The sequence below is a fragment of the Alligator mississippiensis genome, chromosome 1 (assembly GCF_030867095.1).
Source record: "Alligator mississippiensis isolate rAllMis1 chromosome 1, rAllMis1, whole genome shotgun sequence".
In the NCBI taxonomy this organism is placed as follows: domain Eukaryota; kingdom Metazoa; phylum Chordata; order Crocodylia; family Alligatoridae; genus Alligator; species Alligator mississippiensis.
Window position 1 is genome coordinate 192,666,233 of NC_081824.1, and position 16,626 is coordinate 192,682,858.

Genomic DNA, 16,626 nt, shown 5'->3' on the forward strand with positions numbered 1-16,626 from the left:
TAGATGGTTTTATGAGATTAGGAAGTGGAGATCATATTAATCAGTGGGATTAGAACATCTCTAGAGACTGCTGCAACATCAGGGGCTACCTGTAATGTGGTTGCATCTGCAGACATTGTGCCCTAGACTAAAATGTATCCCTTTCTAACTTTGGGTTTGTTTATACTGCTTAATGCAGAGCTATGCAAAAAACAGTGCTGGTATCTATACATAAAACAGTAGAGCTGCGTTAGTGTAATGCTTTACCCAGGCTAATTACATTTTTCAATGAGTTAGCCATGTTAGTCTGAAGTCAAGCAAAAGCAAGGCAGGGTGGCACCTGTGAGCCCTTACACACATGCAGGGAGCTTGTTCTGATGTGCTGGAAATCCAGCGTATCAGAGTAGACTTGATTAATCGAGTCTGATGGATCATGTAAATTGACATACTCTGGCAGCCTCACATGCGTCAGTGGTACAGTGTGCCTCTGCGCTGAGAAAATGGCAGCGGTGCACTTTGAAATAAAGCACATTCAATGTGCTTTATTTCAAAGTGCAGGAGACAGAGGCTGGCTGGGGTGTCATAATTACCACACTCCAGCAAACTCAATTAATCAAGTTTTTGCTTGTCATCTTTCTGTAGCATAATTGAAAAAGTTGTAACATTATCTAAAATGGTTGTGATAATCATTATTTTAATTTACACTACTATTGGGAGCTTTCACAGGACGAGAAGGAATTGAGGTGCCTAGAGGCTTGTAGTAGATCTTAAGACTGGGCCAGGAACAACTGGATGAAGGAATGAATTTAAAATTGTAACTCTCTTAAGATTGTTCTAGTCTTGGCTTTCTAGCAATATTTTGGCTCTCCCTGATAGGTGCTTAACGTTTCACTGAAAAGTCTTCACTAAAATCCCTCAACAAAATAACTAGAAAATGTTATGTTTTCAAAGTACTCACATTTGTTCCTTCAAAATTAGGACTCAGCAAATTGTTGGAATACATCTGTGCTCAAAGGAGTGCACATCAGATCATATATTTGTTCATGTTAAACACAAACATCTGAATGCACTCCTCTTTCCAGAGACAATGGAAAGGTTTAGACTTTGCACACTTCACTCCATTTAATGCCAGTGCCATGCTTTACTCATCTACCTAAATAGGAAGCAGGCTTGTTTCATTAAAGACACATTGTAAGGACCTTCTTGCTGTACATATACATCACAGAGTCTAGTTCTGAGAAGGAATCACATTATAATTAGGCATATCTTTTATTTTACTGTGCTTGACCTTTGCTACAAGCATGCAGAAATATGATTTTCTACACAATTTATCAAGAATACTTGCTCTTGGCATTTCCTTGCTTTTAAAGGAAGAGAGCAAAAGAACAGATAATGATTAACATCAGATAGGCAAAAAAGCTGGAGTGAAGAAAACAGCATTCCCACCAACATTATCAGGAGCGTTTACTAAGGAATCTATCATTTCTGGCCTAGCCAAGCTGCAGTCTTGACCAGGGCAGCTGAGGGAACTTTACCAGTGGGGACACATAGGGAGTGCACGAGGGAGTGCTGGTGCACCCTGTGTCAGGCCATTCTCCCTGCTTTGATGACAAGCAGGGGGGCAGGTGGGAGTGCCAGTGCCAGCCCGGGAGCGGGGCCATCAGCAAAAGTGGCCGCAGGACTTCTGGAAGTGGTGTGGCCACTTTTTGGTGAATGAGATTGGCTGCGGGGGCTCCTTCCCTCCTCCCCTCGGTCAGTATGATTGGTGGCGGGAGACCCCCCCCCCCCAGTCACTGACTAGTGTCAGTGGGGGCATGTGCCCCCCCCCCCCCGACTGAAGAGGCACCAGTCGCCTGTGAAGTTTATGTTCCATTTCTGGGTGCAACCAGCAGTTAGTTCCACCCCTGGTCCAGCTCGGATTAGCTGTGCTTTGGCAGCTATGTGCCATTATAACGACCCTGGTTCTTTGGGGCTTAAGATCACCCTAAACACCCGCACACTCCTTTTACCTAGGGTTAGGAATTATGCAGCTTTCAGACACTCCACCTGCTCAGTGTGAATCTGAATGTTACTAACCCTTGTGACACTTAGGACTTTTCTTAAATCCTCAGTTATTGGACTTAAGTGTTTTTTCTTGGGACACTCTGATTTTGGTGAAGAGAAAAGTTTCTAACTCTCATTGTTTTGGAGAAAACTTGAAAAAGTGAAGTAAGATGATGCAAACAGCGGAAAGCAAACATGACAAATTTAATCCATTCAAAATTCCCCATTAAAAAAACCCATGAAAACACACAAAAAACCAAACACCCCTGCTGATTTTTAAGTACATCTCATGATATTTTTATTTAGGCAAATCTTGTGATTTTTGTGATCTCTCATGATTCTTGAATACAAGGCCTTGGCAGGAAGATTCTTCAGGAACCAGCTTCACTGTCTTTCCAGGCAACACAAAGGATATGTTGGAAGGCCAACACTTCATCCATTTTGGTTATGTGCATTGTGTTAAAAAGAATGGCTCAATATGGATGTAGTATTAAAGAAGCATGCTTGCCAACAGTCATCTGCTGATGATGAAAAGAAACCTAGATAAAAAATACTTCCAAGAAATATTTTCCATGAAATGTCATTTAAACTTCTTTTTCCTCCCATTGGCAAACTCACATATTTCCTGAAAGAAAAAGAAGACTCTGAGAAAATCTAGTTTTATGTACATGCCAGATGCAAGTTCTGTTATACTATCTGCTACTTGTAAGTTGTCTTTCATAATTGTTATGTATTATCTTATTATTTGATAGCACTGTAGATAAGCCTAGCACTTTACCACTCAGATACAGAAGTATCTCCTGCTTAATTTAGCTTACAATTTAAGGGTCCGATCCTAAAATGCCACCTTATGTGAGGAGTGCCCCTGAAGCCAATAGAAATCTTCATGTGAATAAGGACCAGGCACCAATGGGAGAAAGAAATACATTTTGATAGACTACAGAAGTATGGAGGTGCAGGAGAAAGGAAGGATGGGGAAACAGACTATGTCAGTGTTCAGTGACCCCAATATTGTCTGGACAGTGGTCTTGATTCAGTGAAGTAATAAAGCTCAGGACTAATGCTTGGCACAGGAGCAGTCCCATTAATTGTGTTGACCTTGATAAATCAGGGCCTGTGGGATGGTTATTTCATCATCAAACAATCCCAAGGGTAGCATATTGTAAACCTCTGCACAACAAGGTGTGGAGTAGGAATTATAGTTTTGTCTCTCAGAATCTGAAAAAATATGTTACTTTGGTCCAGAAGAGTAAGCACTGTGATTCAAGGAAAGGCAAATCTCTTTCCTAAGTATCAGATTATTTCTGTAGAGTCAAGAAACAACTCTTGTTCACAGCACTGGATCTTTGCCCAGGTAATTTTAGGAGGAAGTGCTCATCTCTGATGGTTCAGACAGTGATCACTTCCATAGCTAGGATGCAAGAGCTGTCCATTGCATTGGTATAACCAGTCACTGTCAATTCTATGCTCCGATCCTATTCATAACTTTTTAATCATCACATATATTCATTTTATCTTCAAAGTTTGTATCTTGTCCTCCCAGTTGTATTTCCAAGCAAAAAGTCCAACTAGATATCTAAGCCTATGAAGCTACTTTCCCCAATGCAACATGTCTTGCCTTTGGAAAATGATGCTATTCTGCCCAGGCAGTTCACCTCTCATTCTTTCAATGGACAGCCTAAAGTGCCTTTAAAGTAAGGAGTCACCTATAGGCAACCAACAGCAAATAGCAGGCATGGAACCAATATGTCCTTCAGGCTTGTGTATTACTAGGAGGAGGAGGCGGCAGTGGTCGCGACCCCCATACTTCTTTCCTAGTAGCACACTGCAAGATTTGGGTTCCAGGTACTAGTCAGCCTGAGGTGGTTTGTATCCACTACTTCCATTTGGCTGAAAAATGCCAAATCACCAGGTTATAGACTAGGCAGGGCTAAGGACAATCTCCAGCCCTCCTGCAGAAGTTAGACTACTGAGAGAAAGATACAAAAGAAATGGTGCCAGAAGAAGAGCAAGCAAGAGGGAATGTGAGCACTCTTCTGGGAGGGAGGAAGTCCTAGGTTCTGGTCCTTGTTTCTAATGCTGCTAATGCATTGTGCATTGTGAACAGAATGCAGAGTGTATTCCCACCCAGAAGGTGGAGGGCAACTATCACTGGACTACAGAGTCAGGCTTCATTTTATTCATTAGTGGTTAGGCACTTGTCAACCACTCGTCAGCAGAGAGGCAGAAAAGGATCTTGGAGTCATTATTGATTCCAAAATGAACATGGGCTGCCAATGTGGGGATGCGGTCAGGAAGGCTAATTGCACCTTGTCATGCATCCACAGATGCATCACAAACAGGTCCAAGGAGGTGATCCTCCCCCTCTATGCGACACTGGTCAGGCCACAGTTGGAGTACTGCGTTCAGTTCTGGGTGCCGCACTTCAAAAGGAATGTGGACAGCATTGAGAGGGTCCAGAGGAGGGCCACTTGCATGATCAGGGGTCAGTAGGGCAGGCCCTACGAGCAGAGGCCACGGGACCTGAACCTGTTCAGCCTTCGCAAGAGAAGGCTGAGGGGGGATCTGGTGATTGTCTACAAACTGGCCAAAGGAGACCAGCAGGCTATGGGAGAGTCCCTGTTCCCCCGAGCCCTACCGGGAGTAACAAGGAATAACGGCCATAAGTTGACTAAGAGTAGATTCAGGCTAGATATTAGGAGGCAGTACTTCACAGTCAGGGAGGCTAGGATCTGGAACCAACTTACAAGGGAAGTGGTGCTCGCTCCTACCCTGAGGGCCTTCAAAAAGAGGCTAAATAGACACCTAGCCAGGGTTGTTTGACCCCTGCATTCTTTCCTGCTCAGGGCAGAGTGTCGGACTTGATGATCTACTTAGGTCCCTTCTGACCCTACCAACTATGAAACTATGAAACTTTCCCAGAAAGTGGGAGAGGTGGGTTCAAACCCTTTCTGGTTGAGTGGATCTACAGCAGGGGTTGGCAACTATTTGGGTTTGAGGGTCACATAGGGAGCTTTGATGAACTGTTGTGGGCCAGGTCAGCACCCCCCTACCACACACACACACACGAGAACTCACCAAAACTCCCTATGGGGCTTTGGGTGGATGGAGAAGGGGACAGGTGGGTAAGGCTGGGATCATGGAGCTGGGTTGTAGGGCAATGACAGCTTGAGCCTGGGCTGAGCCACCATCTGCTCCCTGCATGCCCTGCCTTGTGGGGTGGAAGTGGGGGGATGTGTATGAGGGGATGTGTGGGGTGTATGGTGGCCACGTGTGCATGTGTGTGTGTGTGTGGGGGGGCTGCCTGGGCACTAGATCCTGGGAGCCAGCTGGGGGTAAAGAGAGGGAGGGGGAGGTGTGGGGCTTGTGCAGTAGAGCTGGCAGTGCAGTCCATGGCTGTCACTGTAGCACTCTGCAAGGGGCTGAGCTCTGCCCAGAGCAGCCTGCATTGTGCTCCTGCCCACACCCACTGGCTTGGCCCTGGCCCTGGCCCTGGCCCTGGCCCTGGCCAGCATGCAGCTTCTTGTGGGGTATTCTTGGTGTGGCTGCAGCCACCCAGGTGCTGCTTTGCTTCCCCTTGACTCTAGCTGAAGCTGCCTGCTCCTGGAGCTTCCTCCCTGCCTACTTGGAGCAACACTGCAGGGGCAGGAGCAGGAGGAAGAGGAGGATCCACTGCCATTGGAGGTAGGGGAGTGGAGTAGCACCTAGCCAGCTGCAGCTGCATCAGGATCAGCCCCACCAGAAGCTGCACATGCTGGCAGGGGGATGGGCTGGTGGGGCTGTTTTGCTCCTCTCACTTCCAATGGAAGCTCCACCTTCTGCCCCTGCCCCTGCTGCACTGCTCTGGGTGGGGGGTGGGGGCGGGGAAGCTTCATCCGGGCAGCTCCTGCCCAAGTGCACAGGGCTCTGGCTCTAGCTCCTGGCTGCCTTCCACCCCCTCTGCCTGCCCACAGGTAGTTGCTCATTTTGCTGGGTGGGCAGACTGGGTGGAAGGCACCTGGGAACTGGAGCTGGAGCCCTGCATGCGAAGCTTTCCACCGCTCAGGGTGGCACAGCAGGGGTACGAGCAGTAGGAGGAGCCATAGCTGGAGGTGAGGGGAGCAGAATAGCCCCACCAGGTGGGGGGTGGGGGGAAGCTTCATCTGGGCAGCTCTCACTGGAGGTTAGGGGAGCAGAGCAGCACCAAGAACAGCCCCCAGGAGAAGCTTCATACACTGGTTGGGGCCCAGGCTGGTAAGCACATGCAAGGTTGCAGTGTGGACTGCCTTGGTGGAAGTGGGTGGGGCTTGGACTTCATGCTGAGTACTGCAGGAGTAGCCACAGGCTGGATCCACAGGCTCTAGCCCACAGGCTGTATTTTGCCCACCCCAGTCTAGAACCTAGGTCCTCCACTTCCTGAGCAAGGCTGTATATAGGATAAAAAGTAGGTGGGACCTTCTCTTCTTTCCCCCATTTTATGCAGGCACTTAAGATGACAGTGTGCTACAAGAGTAGACATATTAATTTTTTTTTTTTAGGGACTCAAGCAGGGTGGAAGAGGATCATGCTTAAAGACTTATATTAGGGACAGAAATTACACATACACTGGAATAAGTGATCAGAAACTGGTCTAAACCTGTAACATAACAGAAATTCAGTGCACAAATACAAGTTTCATAATGGCAGAATCAGGTTTAAGATAGACCTGGATGGATGTAGTATCAGATTTCATCAGTTTGGGTTAGACTGGTTTGTTGAACTTCTGTTCCAGATCTCTTCCTAACTCAAGTTAGGTCACAGTCCTCCAGCACCCCAGGATGCTTTGTGGCTCCCACTAATCCCTCCCCCACCCCTGCAGGGTGGGCAGGCTAGCCTCTGCCAGTGCTCCTTTGCTTTGGTTAAGTTGGGCTGGCCCCTTCTATTGGTTTCTGTCGCAGAGCTGAGACAGCAATGCCTCTGCTCCACAACCCAGGCCACGTGGGGCATGGGGGAGCTGGCAAGCAGAAGAATGGAGCCCCTCCTGGTCCCTCCAGCTGGGGTTGCACAGCCCCACCCCAGCCCCATGCCAGACCTGGCCTCAGCCCCTGAGAGGCTGGGTCTGGAATGGGGGCAGGGCTGGGGTAATTGCCCAGCCAGGCTGTGCGGGGAAAAGCCCCTGCTGCAGGGGGGCCCCCTGCACTGTGCCCACTCCAGCTGGGGGAGGAGGCCAGGGCAGTGTTACTCCCACATACTATCCCACATGTGGCTGAGAGGCCAGGTCTGGTGTGGGGATGGGGCTAAAGTGATCGCCCAGCTGGGCTGTGAGGGGGGAAACTAAGCTGCAGTGGAGCCCCCTGCACTGTACAGATCAGCTGTGGGGGTTGGGGTCGGGGGCTCCATCCCCTTCCCCACCTGCCCTCCTGGGGCCACCATGGTGACCAGCTCTGGAAGTTTAGGGCTGGGCTTGGGGGAGGGTTTATGTTGAGAGCAGGGGGTTGGGGCGGGGTGTGTGTATGTGCCTGACAGCTAATCGGAGATGGTCCTGCTTGATTGCCCTCAGTAATGTCTGGCCTGTTGGGATGCACGCAGAAGCACCTCCTGCCTTCTGGCCTGGCCAGTGCAGACATTTGCCTGTGTTGTCTGTCTGCCCCACCCCCAAATGTGAGCTCCCTTTGCTTTGAATCCAATCTTTGCAGCTTAGAGAAACCCGCAAAGGTTGGATCAATTATGCCTTGGGCTTTTTTACTGTCTGCACTTTGCTTTAGATGCCTAAAAACTGCCTGATTGCCACTTAGATATCTTGGAGGTCAGAGTCTCACTGCTAACTCACTTGAAGATTCTTTTAAAGTGAACTTGGTTTTTATTCTGGATTGTTAGTTGTTTCATCAAGACTCCAAATAGCTTACAATGAAAAGTTAAATATCACAGAAGAGTAGCTCTAGACAGACTATTTTCATTTTTGAAATATTGAATTTATCTCCTATCATCATTGCTTTTTCAGAAAACCTTCCCAGAAGGAATACTTCAGTGTGAATGTGCTCAAGTGGTACTATGATGCAGAATTAAATATTTTACTCCCTGTTCTACCTCGGTGTTGGAAGTGGAAAGCTGAAGTTATTTTTCACTTTTGAAAACAGACTTTATTCCTCTATGCCTCAGTTTCCTCCTCTATGTTGCTAATAATACTTAGCAGTAAGACACTTGAGATTAATGGGTAAAAACACTATTTATGTGCTAATTATTATTATTGTGCTAAAATCCACATTAAAACTCCACCATCTAATTGCCAAAGACCATCTAAGTGCTGAAAGACTTCTGGGAGAAACTTGATTCCAAGAAGTGCAAGGCCATAACACATTGCTATTCTCTGCATTATCAGATTGGGTTTTGTGCCACTTTTACTTACTAGTTTGAAGTATTATGGGAGATGGGTTTCTTGTACAATGCATAAAAGCAATAACACTCAGAAATGAATGCCCTTGTAAATAGAAATGAACCTGCAGAAGGTACCAAAGATTAAAAGACTTTCACATGAGTAAAGACATTCAGTTAATATATTGTTCCCTGGGAAAAGTATTATTGTCAGAGCTAGTTATATAGAATCCTCCCCCAAATTTAATTTAGGGCAGTAATTTGTTTGTCATTTACAATATGAAACGAATTATTCATTCAACACTGATGAACCGTCCATGAAACACAGCTGGGGCCCTGTAGCTAACTTTGTCTATATTTCTTGGGTGCATTTTGGAAGAGAAATTTTTAAAAAATGTAACATCAGTTTACACCCACTCTTGTATCATTGGCCAAATTCATTCCTTATGTAATTCCACTCAAGTCAATTAAATTATTACAGAGATAAATTTTACCCTGAGTTTGCACCAGACAGCTGTCTTGTGTATAATCATGTATGCCTGTGGCCTCCTTCAGTTGTATATTTAATACTTTCTTCAACTGAAATGTGTCAGAGTTTTAAGTTAAAGTGCGGGGGAATAGTGCCCGGAATGTTTTCTCACATTGGCTGTGCCATTTGATTCCTTCCTTGGAAAGCATTTCAGTCCAAAGACAGGTCCCAGCCAATTTAAGCGGCTTGGTTTGCGATGTATTTGCAACATGGTCCATCTGGCTTTATGAGGAATTCCCCCTTCCCAAATCCTCTGAACTTCTAAGAGTTTGGGACACCCACACATAACAATGCAATCTCACTCAATTACTCTGAGCAGTTATAGAAAACAATTAGCGAATTAGCTGTTTACTATACACGACTGGAAATAACCCGTTCATAGAGGACCCACGTGCATTGTGTTAGCCATGTGGCCTTCACTGATGACTGCAACGTTGGATGCTGCAATGTAACTAAGCCCAAAGTGAGTGCAGATATCCCAGAGCCCTTGTATTCATTAGCTGTGTTGGGGGGAAGCCATTGTTATAAGCTATAGAGCTACAGCATATGGGGATAGATTAAGGCTTTCACAACCTATAAAATGCACCTAAAAATAGACCACATGGAAAGAGCTTCTACACAAAATTTCAGAGCCCCTTTTTTTTTTTTTTTTTAGGGAACAGGACTCGTAAAGTAGTGTTGAGCGGGCATTATACTGAGGAAGCGAGCACTAAATTTGTAGCCCTGCTTCTAACAGCTGGATTGGGAGGGACTAGTCATTAAAGTGCAGAAAGAGGAATGTGGGGGTGGGGAAGTCAAAGAAGGATTGTAATAACACTCATAATTAAAATGCTGCATTCGGACTGCTGAAGAGAACAGCGCTGCAGATTTCTGGGAGAAACTTGATTCCAAGAAGTGCAAGGGGCCATGAGTGAAAATTCTTTCATGAGCAGGAAGCCAGAGAGGGAACGATGAGGAAATATTTTGTTTATTTTGGACATAATTCTAAAAACCTGAAGTGAAAGCAAAGAGAAATGAAGACAGAATAGTGATAAACGATGTATAAAAAGAACCTAGAATTGCTGGACTTTCTAAAATCTAATTTTGGATGCAAGTCATTTATTCATGTGTTATCCCAGAACTAATCAATACTTTGGACTTTATTAGGAATGGAAAATTTGCATTGTCTCTTTCAAACATACGGTAGTTAGCTGATTAATTGAGTGGTTTTGTTCAGTAGTATGACCAGCTGTTATAAATGTTTTAGTAATTTTTCTTTTGGCATTAAAAGTAAACAGGCCTTTTTAGTTTTTGGCTTGTCTGAATAGGAAAAAGCAGAGCCAATAAACCTAGATCTCGTTTCATATCCTGAATTTTGTTTTGAACCCACTATGCATAATAACCCTAAATGTGTTACTGTGTTTCTAAGCAGTTTATTACAGCATGCAAAAATAAGTAGTTGCTTCAGTATGCTTACAAGTTTTTTTAATATTATGTTTTGTTTTACTAGTTTCTCTTCTCTTCTTGAAGCAAAGGTTTAAGGAGCATTTATCAGAGACCTTTGAATAGAGATCTATTTTTCAAGGAACCTACCAAATATTTGGTAGCAGTCTTGGTCTCTTTCTGGGTTAGTACCAAAGATTCTAAATACAGACAAATGGAGGAAAAATCAGAGTCTTTTAAGAATAGCAAATTTCATACGAGTTTGAAAACTAGTTGTACTCATGAATAGCAATTTCTGTACTTGCCTTTCAAAATTTGTACCCTTTCAAGGAATACTGTAATTCAACTGTCAGTCGCTTCTCTTGGCTTGGATTTAGGGCATTTTAGCTGCTGACATTTGTGTTTAGTTCCTTGGTGATTTTAAGGATGCTGCTGGACTGCTCTTTATCTGAGCCTCAAAAGAATGTCATTGTGTAGTTTGCACTGCTGACTGTCACACTGCATATGTTTTGGGCCTGATCTAAGGTTTTGTTTGACATCATGACTTTCATAAAAAGCAAAACCAAAAATCACGTAGATGGAATCCATATGGCTTTGTTCACAGGCTGAAATAAAATCATGCTCGCAGCCTTTACTGCAACTAAGGGATATTTGGTGGGAGTGGTTCTTTGATTAATATAAGTATAGCATTTAAATGTTGGAAATGTGGATATTATTAAGTACCTGCTCTGTGAGAATAACTCAAATACTGTTTTATTCCCAACCCACTTGGTTTGTTTGTGTGCATAAGAGTCAGATATAAGCTTGACATGAAGAATGAGCCCTGCAGCCTGGCATGGGCCCAGCTTCACTCGAACTCTGTTTTAGACATTATTGGGTTTTGCCTGCATTTTGGCTTCTTTCAATCCAGAGCTGAACATTTGACATAATGTGTGGTAAGGGCTATTAGGATACACAGAGGTGAGGTAATTCACATTATTTCTGCAGTGTAGGCAAGTTTGCCTGGCTGCTAGAGTGGTTAAAGCAGGAAGCTTCCTGCTGTGTTGAGATGCTGATTACTAAGGGTCAGGACTGCACTTACCATGACATCATAAAACACAACTGGGATCTGATTTATTTAAGAACTGTCATGTCACTTGTTTTGTCAGGAGAAAAATAAGTAGGAAAGATTGGGTAGAGGTAGGGGGAGCAAAGGCCTTGTATGGCTTTGGAATTGATATAAAGAAGAAAACATTGTTGTGCTCTTTGCCAATGAAATAAGAAATATTTTGCTGGCTTTGAATGTGAGATGGACTCTTTTATAATTCCTCTAAGTCATTTTCCAAAATGAAGAAAACATTGTTATAGGAACTTAAAGTAAGCCGTACATGAAACAAGATATTGTAGCAAATCTCTGGCCGCCTAGATCTTCTCCGGCCACCTAGATCTTCTCCAGCCACCTAGGTCTTGCTGTGCTGCAAACTGTGACAGCTGGGCTAGAACTTTCTTTTTCAAAGGACAGATTCCTGCTGAGTTAATACAAGAGAATTACATGCACACACACATTTAAAACTGGGTCAATAATATAAAAAATTTCTGTTTGAATTTCTGAATTAATGTTACAGACATTAATACTTCAGGAGCGAGGCAAGGGGCAAAAAAAGCAGAGAAGGCTGCTGTAATAAAGATGATAGAAGCTCAGATTATGGATAACATTTTAGTGGGAGGGAGATTTCCAAGATGCACACATATTATGTTATAGGGCACTTACACACATGCAGGGAGCCTGCTTTGATGCACTGGAAATCCAGCGCGTCACAGCAGACTCAATTAATCTTGTCTTCTGAAGCATATAAATTGATGCGCTCTGGCAGCTTTGCATGTCATGTGTATTAGCAGCACAGCGTGTCTCTTTGAAATAAAACACATTTGATGTACTTTAGTTCAAAGCACCCTGCTGCCATTTGCTTGCTGCTGATACATGTGACACACAGGCTCTTTTAATTAGCATGGCTCACTAATTAAAAGTGTCCCGTGTCACATCAGGAACACATGTAAAAATGCCTGTAGATTCCACATATAACTTTTCAGATAAGCAGATATGGTACTGCTGCCAGCTCACCCCTGAGCAACTGTTGCCATGATGGGTATTTTAAAGGGATGCCCAAGGTGGCATCTGGATGGATCACGTTCCATGTAGTGGATTGGAATGGGAGGAGACCCGTTAGTTTCTCTGCAGTCATTGGGGGAAACAGCACAAGACAGAACTGTGACTGAGCAAGTAAATGCATAATATTTGTTTATGAAGAGAACTCATTTTATTCATTTGATGGTTATTAATATAATACTAAACTTAAAGACTTATATGGAAAGCTGATGTTCTTCGAAATAGAAGCCCTGGATGGATCATTGTTCGTCTGCAGTATTACCTCAGAGCTCCATTTTGCAAACTGTGTCCCAAACACTTCTCTGAGATGGTTTAAACAGAGGTGTTCCTGCTTTCAGCGGGCGGATGGAGTAGATGACCTCTTGAAGCACCTCCTAGCCCTGTTTTTCTATGATGCTAAATTTTGTAGTACTTCCTCCTCTGAGTTTTGTAAGACAGTTTTGTAAGTACTACAAAGCATGAGTGCAGGTGGCAGAACTGTCTTCTAAGTAAACCCTCAAGTAATGATCTATTATTTAATATTTATATAAGTCATTCTAACAACATTTCCGTTTTTGTTTCTATGATCAATGAGTCTCATCATTCTATTGCATTAAGGAAAATAATACCCTTACACTTCAGAAAACAATAGAAATTCCCATTCAATAGAGACTGGAGCTTGAGCAAGGGAATACATTTATAAATGGATGATGTAAACCTCAGTGGTGATAGAATATTTCAATTTTGCTATCCAGGTAGCTGTAAAAACATACCATAGATATGACTAACATCCCATTTTAAGGCTATATTCTTGACTTGATACATTACTTTTTAGCTGTAAAATTCCATTTTATGCAAAAATCTTTTGCAGTATGTTGAAAACATAGAACCCCCTTGTTTTTAATTCAAAGAGCAGTCGGTGTTTTGTTTGATACCCTAACAATGATGTCATTTTGCACTTCTAGTTCTTCCTTTATTTGACTGTCTCAAAATATTTTTCCAAGTGGCCCCATGTAGACAAGGCCTAAGTCCATAGGCACATGAATGGGCTACATCATGAGAAACAGCCTGGTATAAATCACATCATGGTTGCTGTGTACAAATTAGTGAGTTATTCTAATTTGCTGGAAAGGAGATCATATGCCTGGGATGTGGTTGCCTTGAGTCATACCAGCAGTGGGGAGGTTGGTAGCTCAGTAGTCTTTGTTCTGTTGCCTCTCCCTATTCATCCCCCTATACTTGCTCTAGTGAACGGTGGGACATTTGAGGAAGGATAGCTAGAAGTTAACAAGTTCTACTTCTGGTGGTTAGCTGCAAAAAATCCCTAGATTCCTCTGGCAATCTCTGAGAAGGCAATCACTCCATTTTCAAACTGTAAGGGCAGCAGCATAGATGCGTAGATCCCTTCTCAATTTCCTTAGCCTGATAAATGGCAACAATTACCAGATCATGATAAAGCACCTGGGGTCCCTCTGCAGAGCATACGTCTCTTTGTGAGTCCTCTGCTGGATCTGAACACATTAAAAAATCTCATTCTGGCAGGAGCAGCAGCAGCAACAAAGAGATCAAATGGACGGTTCTGTTTCATGACAATTAATAAACTTGTGCAGCCTAGTCTTGCATGTGTGATGAGGGCTCCAGGCAGATAATGAGTATGGTTGGTTCTGAATGAGGGAGGCAAACTTGGACTAGTGAGAGAGGATTGTACTACAGACATGGGATGATCAGCAGTGGTGTGAGAACTTCAGGATGAGGAAAGCAACTTTTCTGGAAACTTGGCTGAAGCTAATCCCAGCACTTCAAAGATGGAAAATCACATAGATTGTTTATCTACCTAGCTATCTAGAAGCTGACAACCTGCAACTATCATTGCAAACCACTTTGGCTTGTCCATAATGGGCACCTAAGCTGCTCTGATGTGCTGTAATTACAGTGTGTTGGAGCAGACTCAATCAAGGGGAAGATGAGGATGGAGGAAGCCTTGGACCACTAAACCAAGTGACACCCACAAGAACAGCCCAGCCTAGACTGACGACGAGCAGATCAAATACCCAGGTAAGCAACAGGGGCATGGACAGTACTGAGATTAGGGGGCCTCAAATGCCTCTACACAAATTATTGTAGTATGGGGAACAAGCAGGAGGAACTTACCCTCCTGCTAGCTGACACCAAGCCAGACATAGTGGAGCTCACAGAAACATGGTGGGACCCAACGCATGACTGGGTGGTGAATATCAAGGGCTGTAGGCTGTACAGGAGGGACAGGACAGGGAGGAAAGGTGGGGGTGTGGCGCTCTACATCAAGGAGGAATATACATCCTAACCAAGTAGCACAAGTTCAGATGAGGGATACATTGAAGTGCTCTGGGTTAGAGTACAAGGAAGTCAAGGGGAAAGGGACTTAATGGTGGGAGTCTACTACAGACCACCCAACCAAGGGGAAGAGCTAGATCGGGAATTCTTAAGTCAGCTCATGGAGGTAGTTAGGTCAAAAGACGTGGTCATCATGGGTGACCTGAACTTTCCAGACATCTGCTGGGAAGAGCAGTTAGCCAGGTCTGACCACTCACATAGGCTCCTAGCCTAAATACAGGACCTCCATCTAGCCCAGGAGGTGTATAGCCCCACCAGGGGAGATGCCTTGTTGGACCTGGTGCTGGCCACAGGCGATGACCTAGTGAGGGAGCTGCAGGTGCTTGACCACCTGGGCAACAGCGATCATCGCTTGCTGGAATTCACCATCCAGCACAAGGTGGCAAAAGCCTGCAGCAAGGCAGCAGCCCTGGACTTCAGGAGGGTGGACTTCAATGAGGTAAGGAGAATAGTCAGGGAGGTACTGAGGTCCCGGAGGGGAGGGGAGGCGGACGTCCAAGAAGAGTGGTTGTTCCTGAAGGAGATGATTCTCCAAGCCCAAAGGGAGGTAATTTCAACATGGATCAAAGGGGGCAAGAGGGCGCAAAAGCCCCCATGGCTCACCAAAAGCATACGGGAATGTCTCCTATCTAAAAGGGAGGTGTACACCCAATGGAAGGGAGGGGCCATCACGAGGGAGGACTATACCTTGGTTGCTCGGGGCTGCAAGGGGGCGGTCAGGAAGGCCAAGGCGGAGGTGGAACTGGGACTAGCTACCCGGATCAAGGACAACAAGAAGTCCTTTTTTAAATACATAGGGGGCAAAAAGAAGGTACTGGGTAATGTGTGGCCTCTGCAAGACATGCTAGGAAATCTGGTCATCACACCAGATGACAAAGCTGACCTATTTAACAATTTCTTTGCCTCCATTTTCCTGAGCAGTGACCAGACCAGCCCGCCCCTCAGGCCCCAGGGGAGGTGCACCCAAGCCTAGAGTCAGTGAGGATCTAGTCAGGGAACTTCTGGAGGGACTGGACGTATTTAAATCAGCTGGTCCTGACAATCTCCACCCCAGAGTGCTGAGGGAATTAGCAGAGGACATTGCGGGACCCCTGGCATGACTTTACAAGCACTCATGGTGCTCTGGTGTGGTTCCAGAGGACTGGAAAAGGGCCAATGTAGTCCCCATTTTCAAAAAAGGGAGGAAGGAGGACCCAGGAAACTTTAGGCTAGTTAGTCTTACCTTGATCCTGGGTAAGCTTTTTGAGAGAATCATCCTGGCGCATGACCATGAGGGGCCAGCAGGGGAGTGTATGCTTGTATGTGTTGGGGCAACCAACACAGGTTCATTAGAGGCAGGTCCTGTCAGACCAACCTGCTGGCCTTCTATGACCAGGTCACAAAATCCTTAGATGTAGGGGTAGCAGTGGATGTACGTAGACTTTCTAGACTTTAGGAAGGCCTTCGACACTGTCTCTCACCCCATTCTCATTAAAAAACTAGGGGACTGTGGTGTCGACACCTACACAGTCAAATGGGTTGCTAACTGCCTGGAGGGCCACACCCAGAGAGTGGTGGTGGACAGGTCCTTTTCAACCTGGAGGAATGTGGGTGGTGGGGTCCCCCAGGGCTCGGTCCTCAGACCTGCCCTGTTCAACATCTTCATCAGTGACTTGAACAAGGGGGTAAAAAGCACCTTGTTCAAATTTGCTGACGACACTAAGATGTGGGGGGATGTGGGCATGCTAGAAAGGAGGAATAGGCTGCAGTCAGACCTAGACAGGTTACAGAGGTGGGCGGATGAGAACAGGATGGGTTTCAACACTGACAAGTGCAAGGTGCTGCA

The 16,626-nt window shown here is 45.0% G+C and overlaps 1 protein-coding gene across 9 annotated transcripts in view; it reads left to right on the plus strand.

Annotated features, from left to right (window-relative positions):
* LOC132245644 (uncharacterized) overlaps positions 1-16,626 on the plus strand; it is a 241,338-nt gene that overhangs the window by 86,855 nt on the left and 137,857 nt on the right. For all 9 annotated transcript variants that reach the window (XR_009457378.1, XM_059718341.1, XM_059718336.1 and 6 more), the window contains one exon: positions 14,362-14,483. Coding sequence is in view for 8 of the 9 variants with exons in the window: in XM_059718341.1 (XP_059574324.1) it covers positions 14,362-14,483 (122 nt within the window). In the remaining variant the exon portion in view is untranslated. The remainder of the gene's footprint in view (positions 1-14,361; positions 14,484-16,626) is intronic.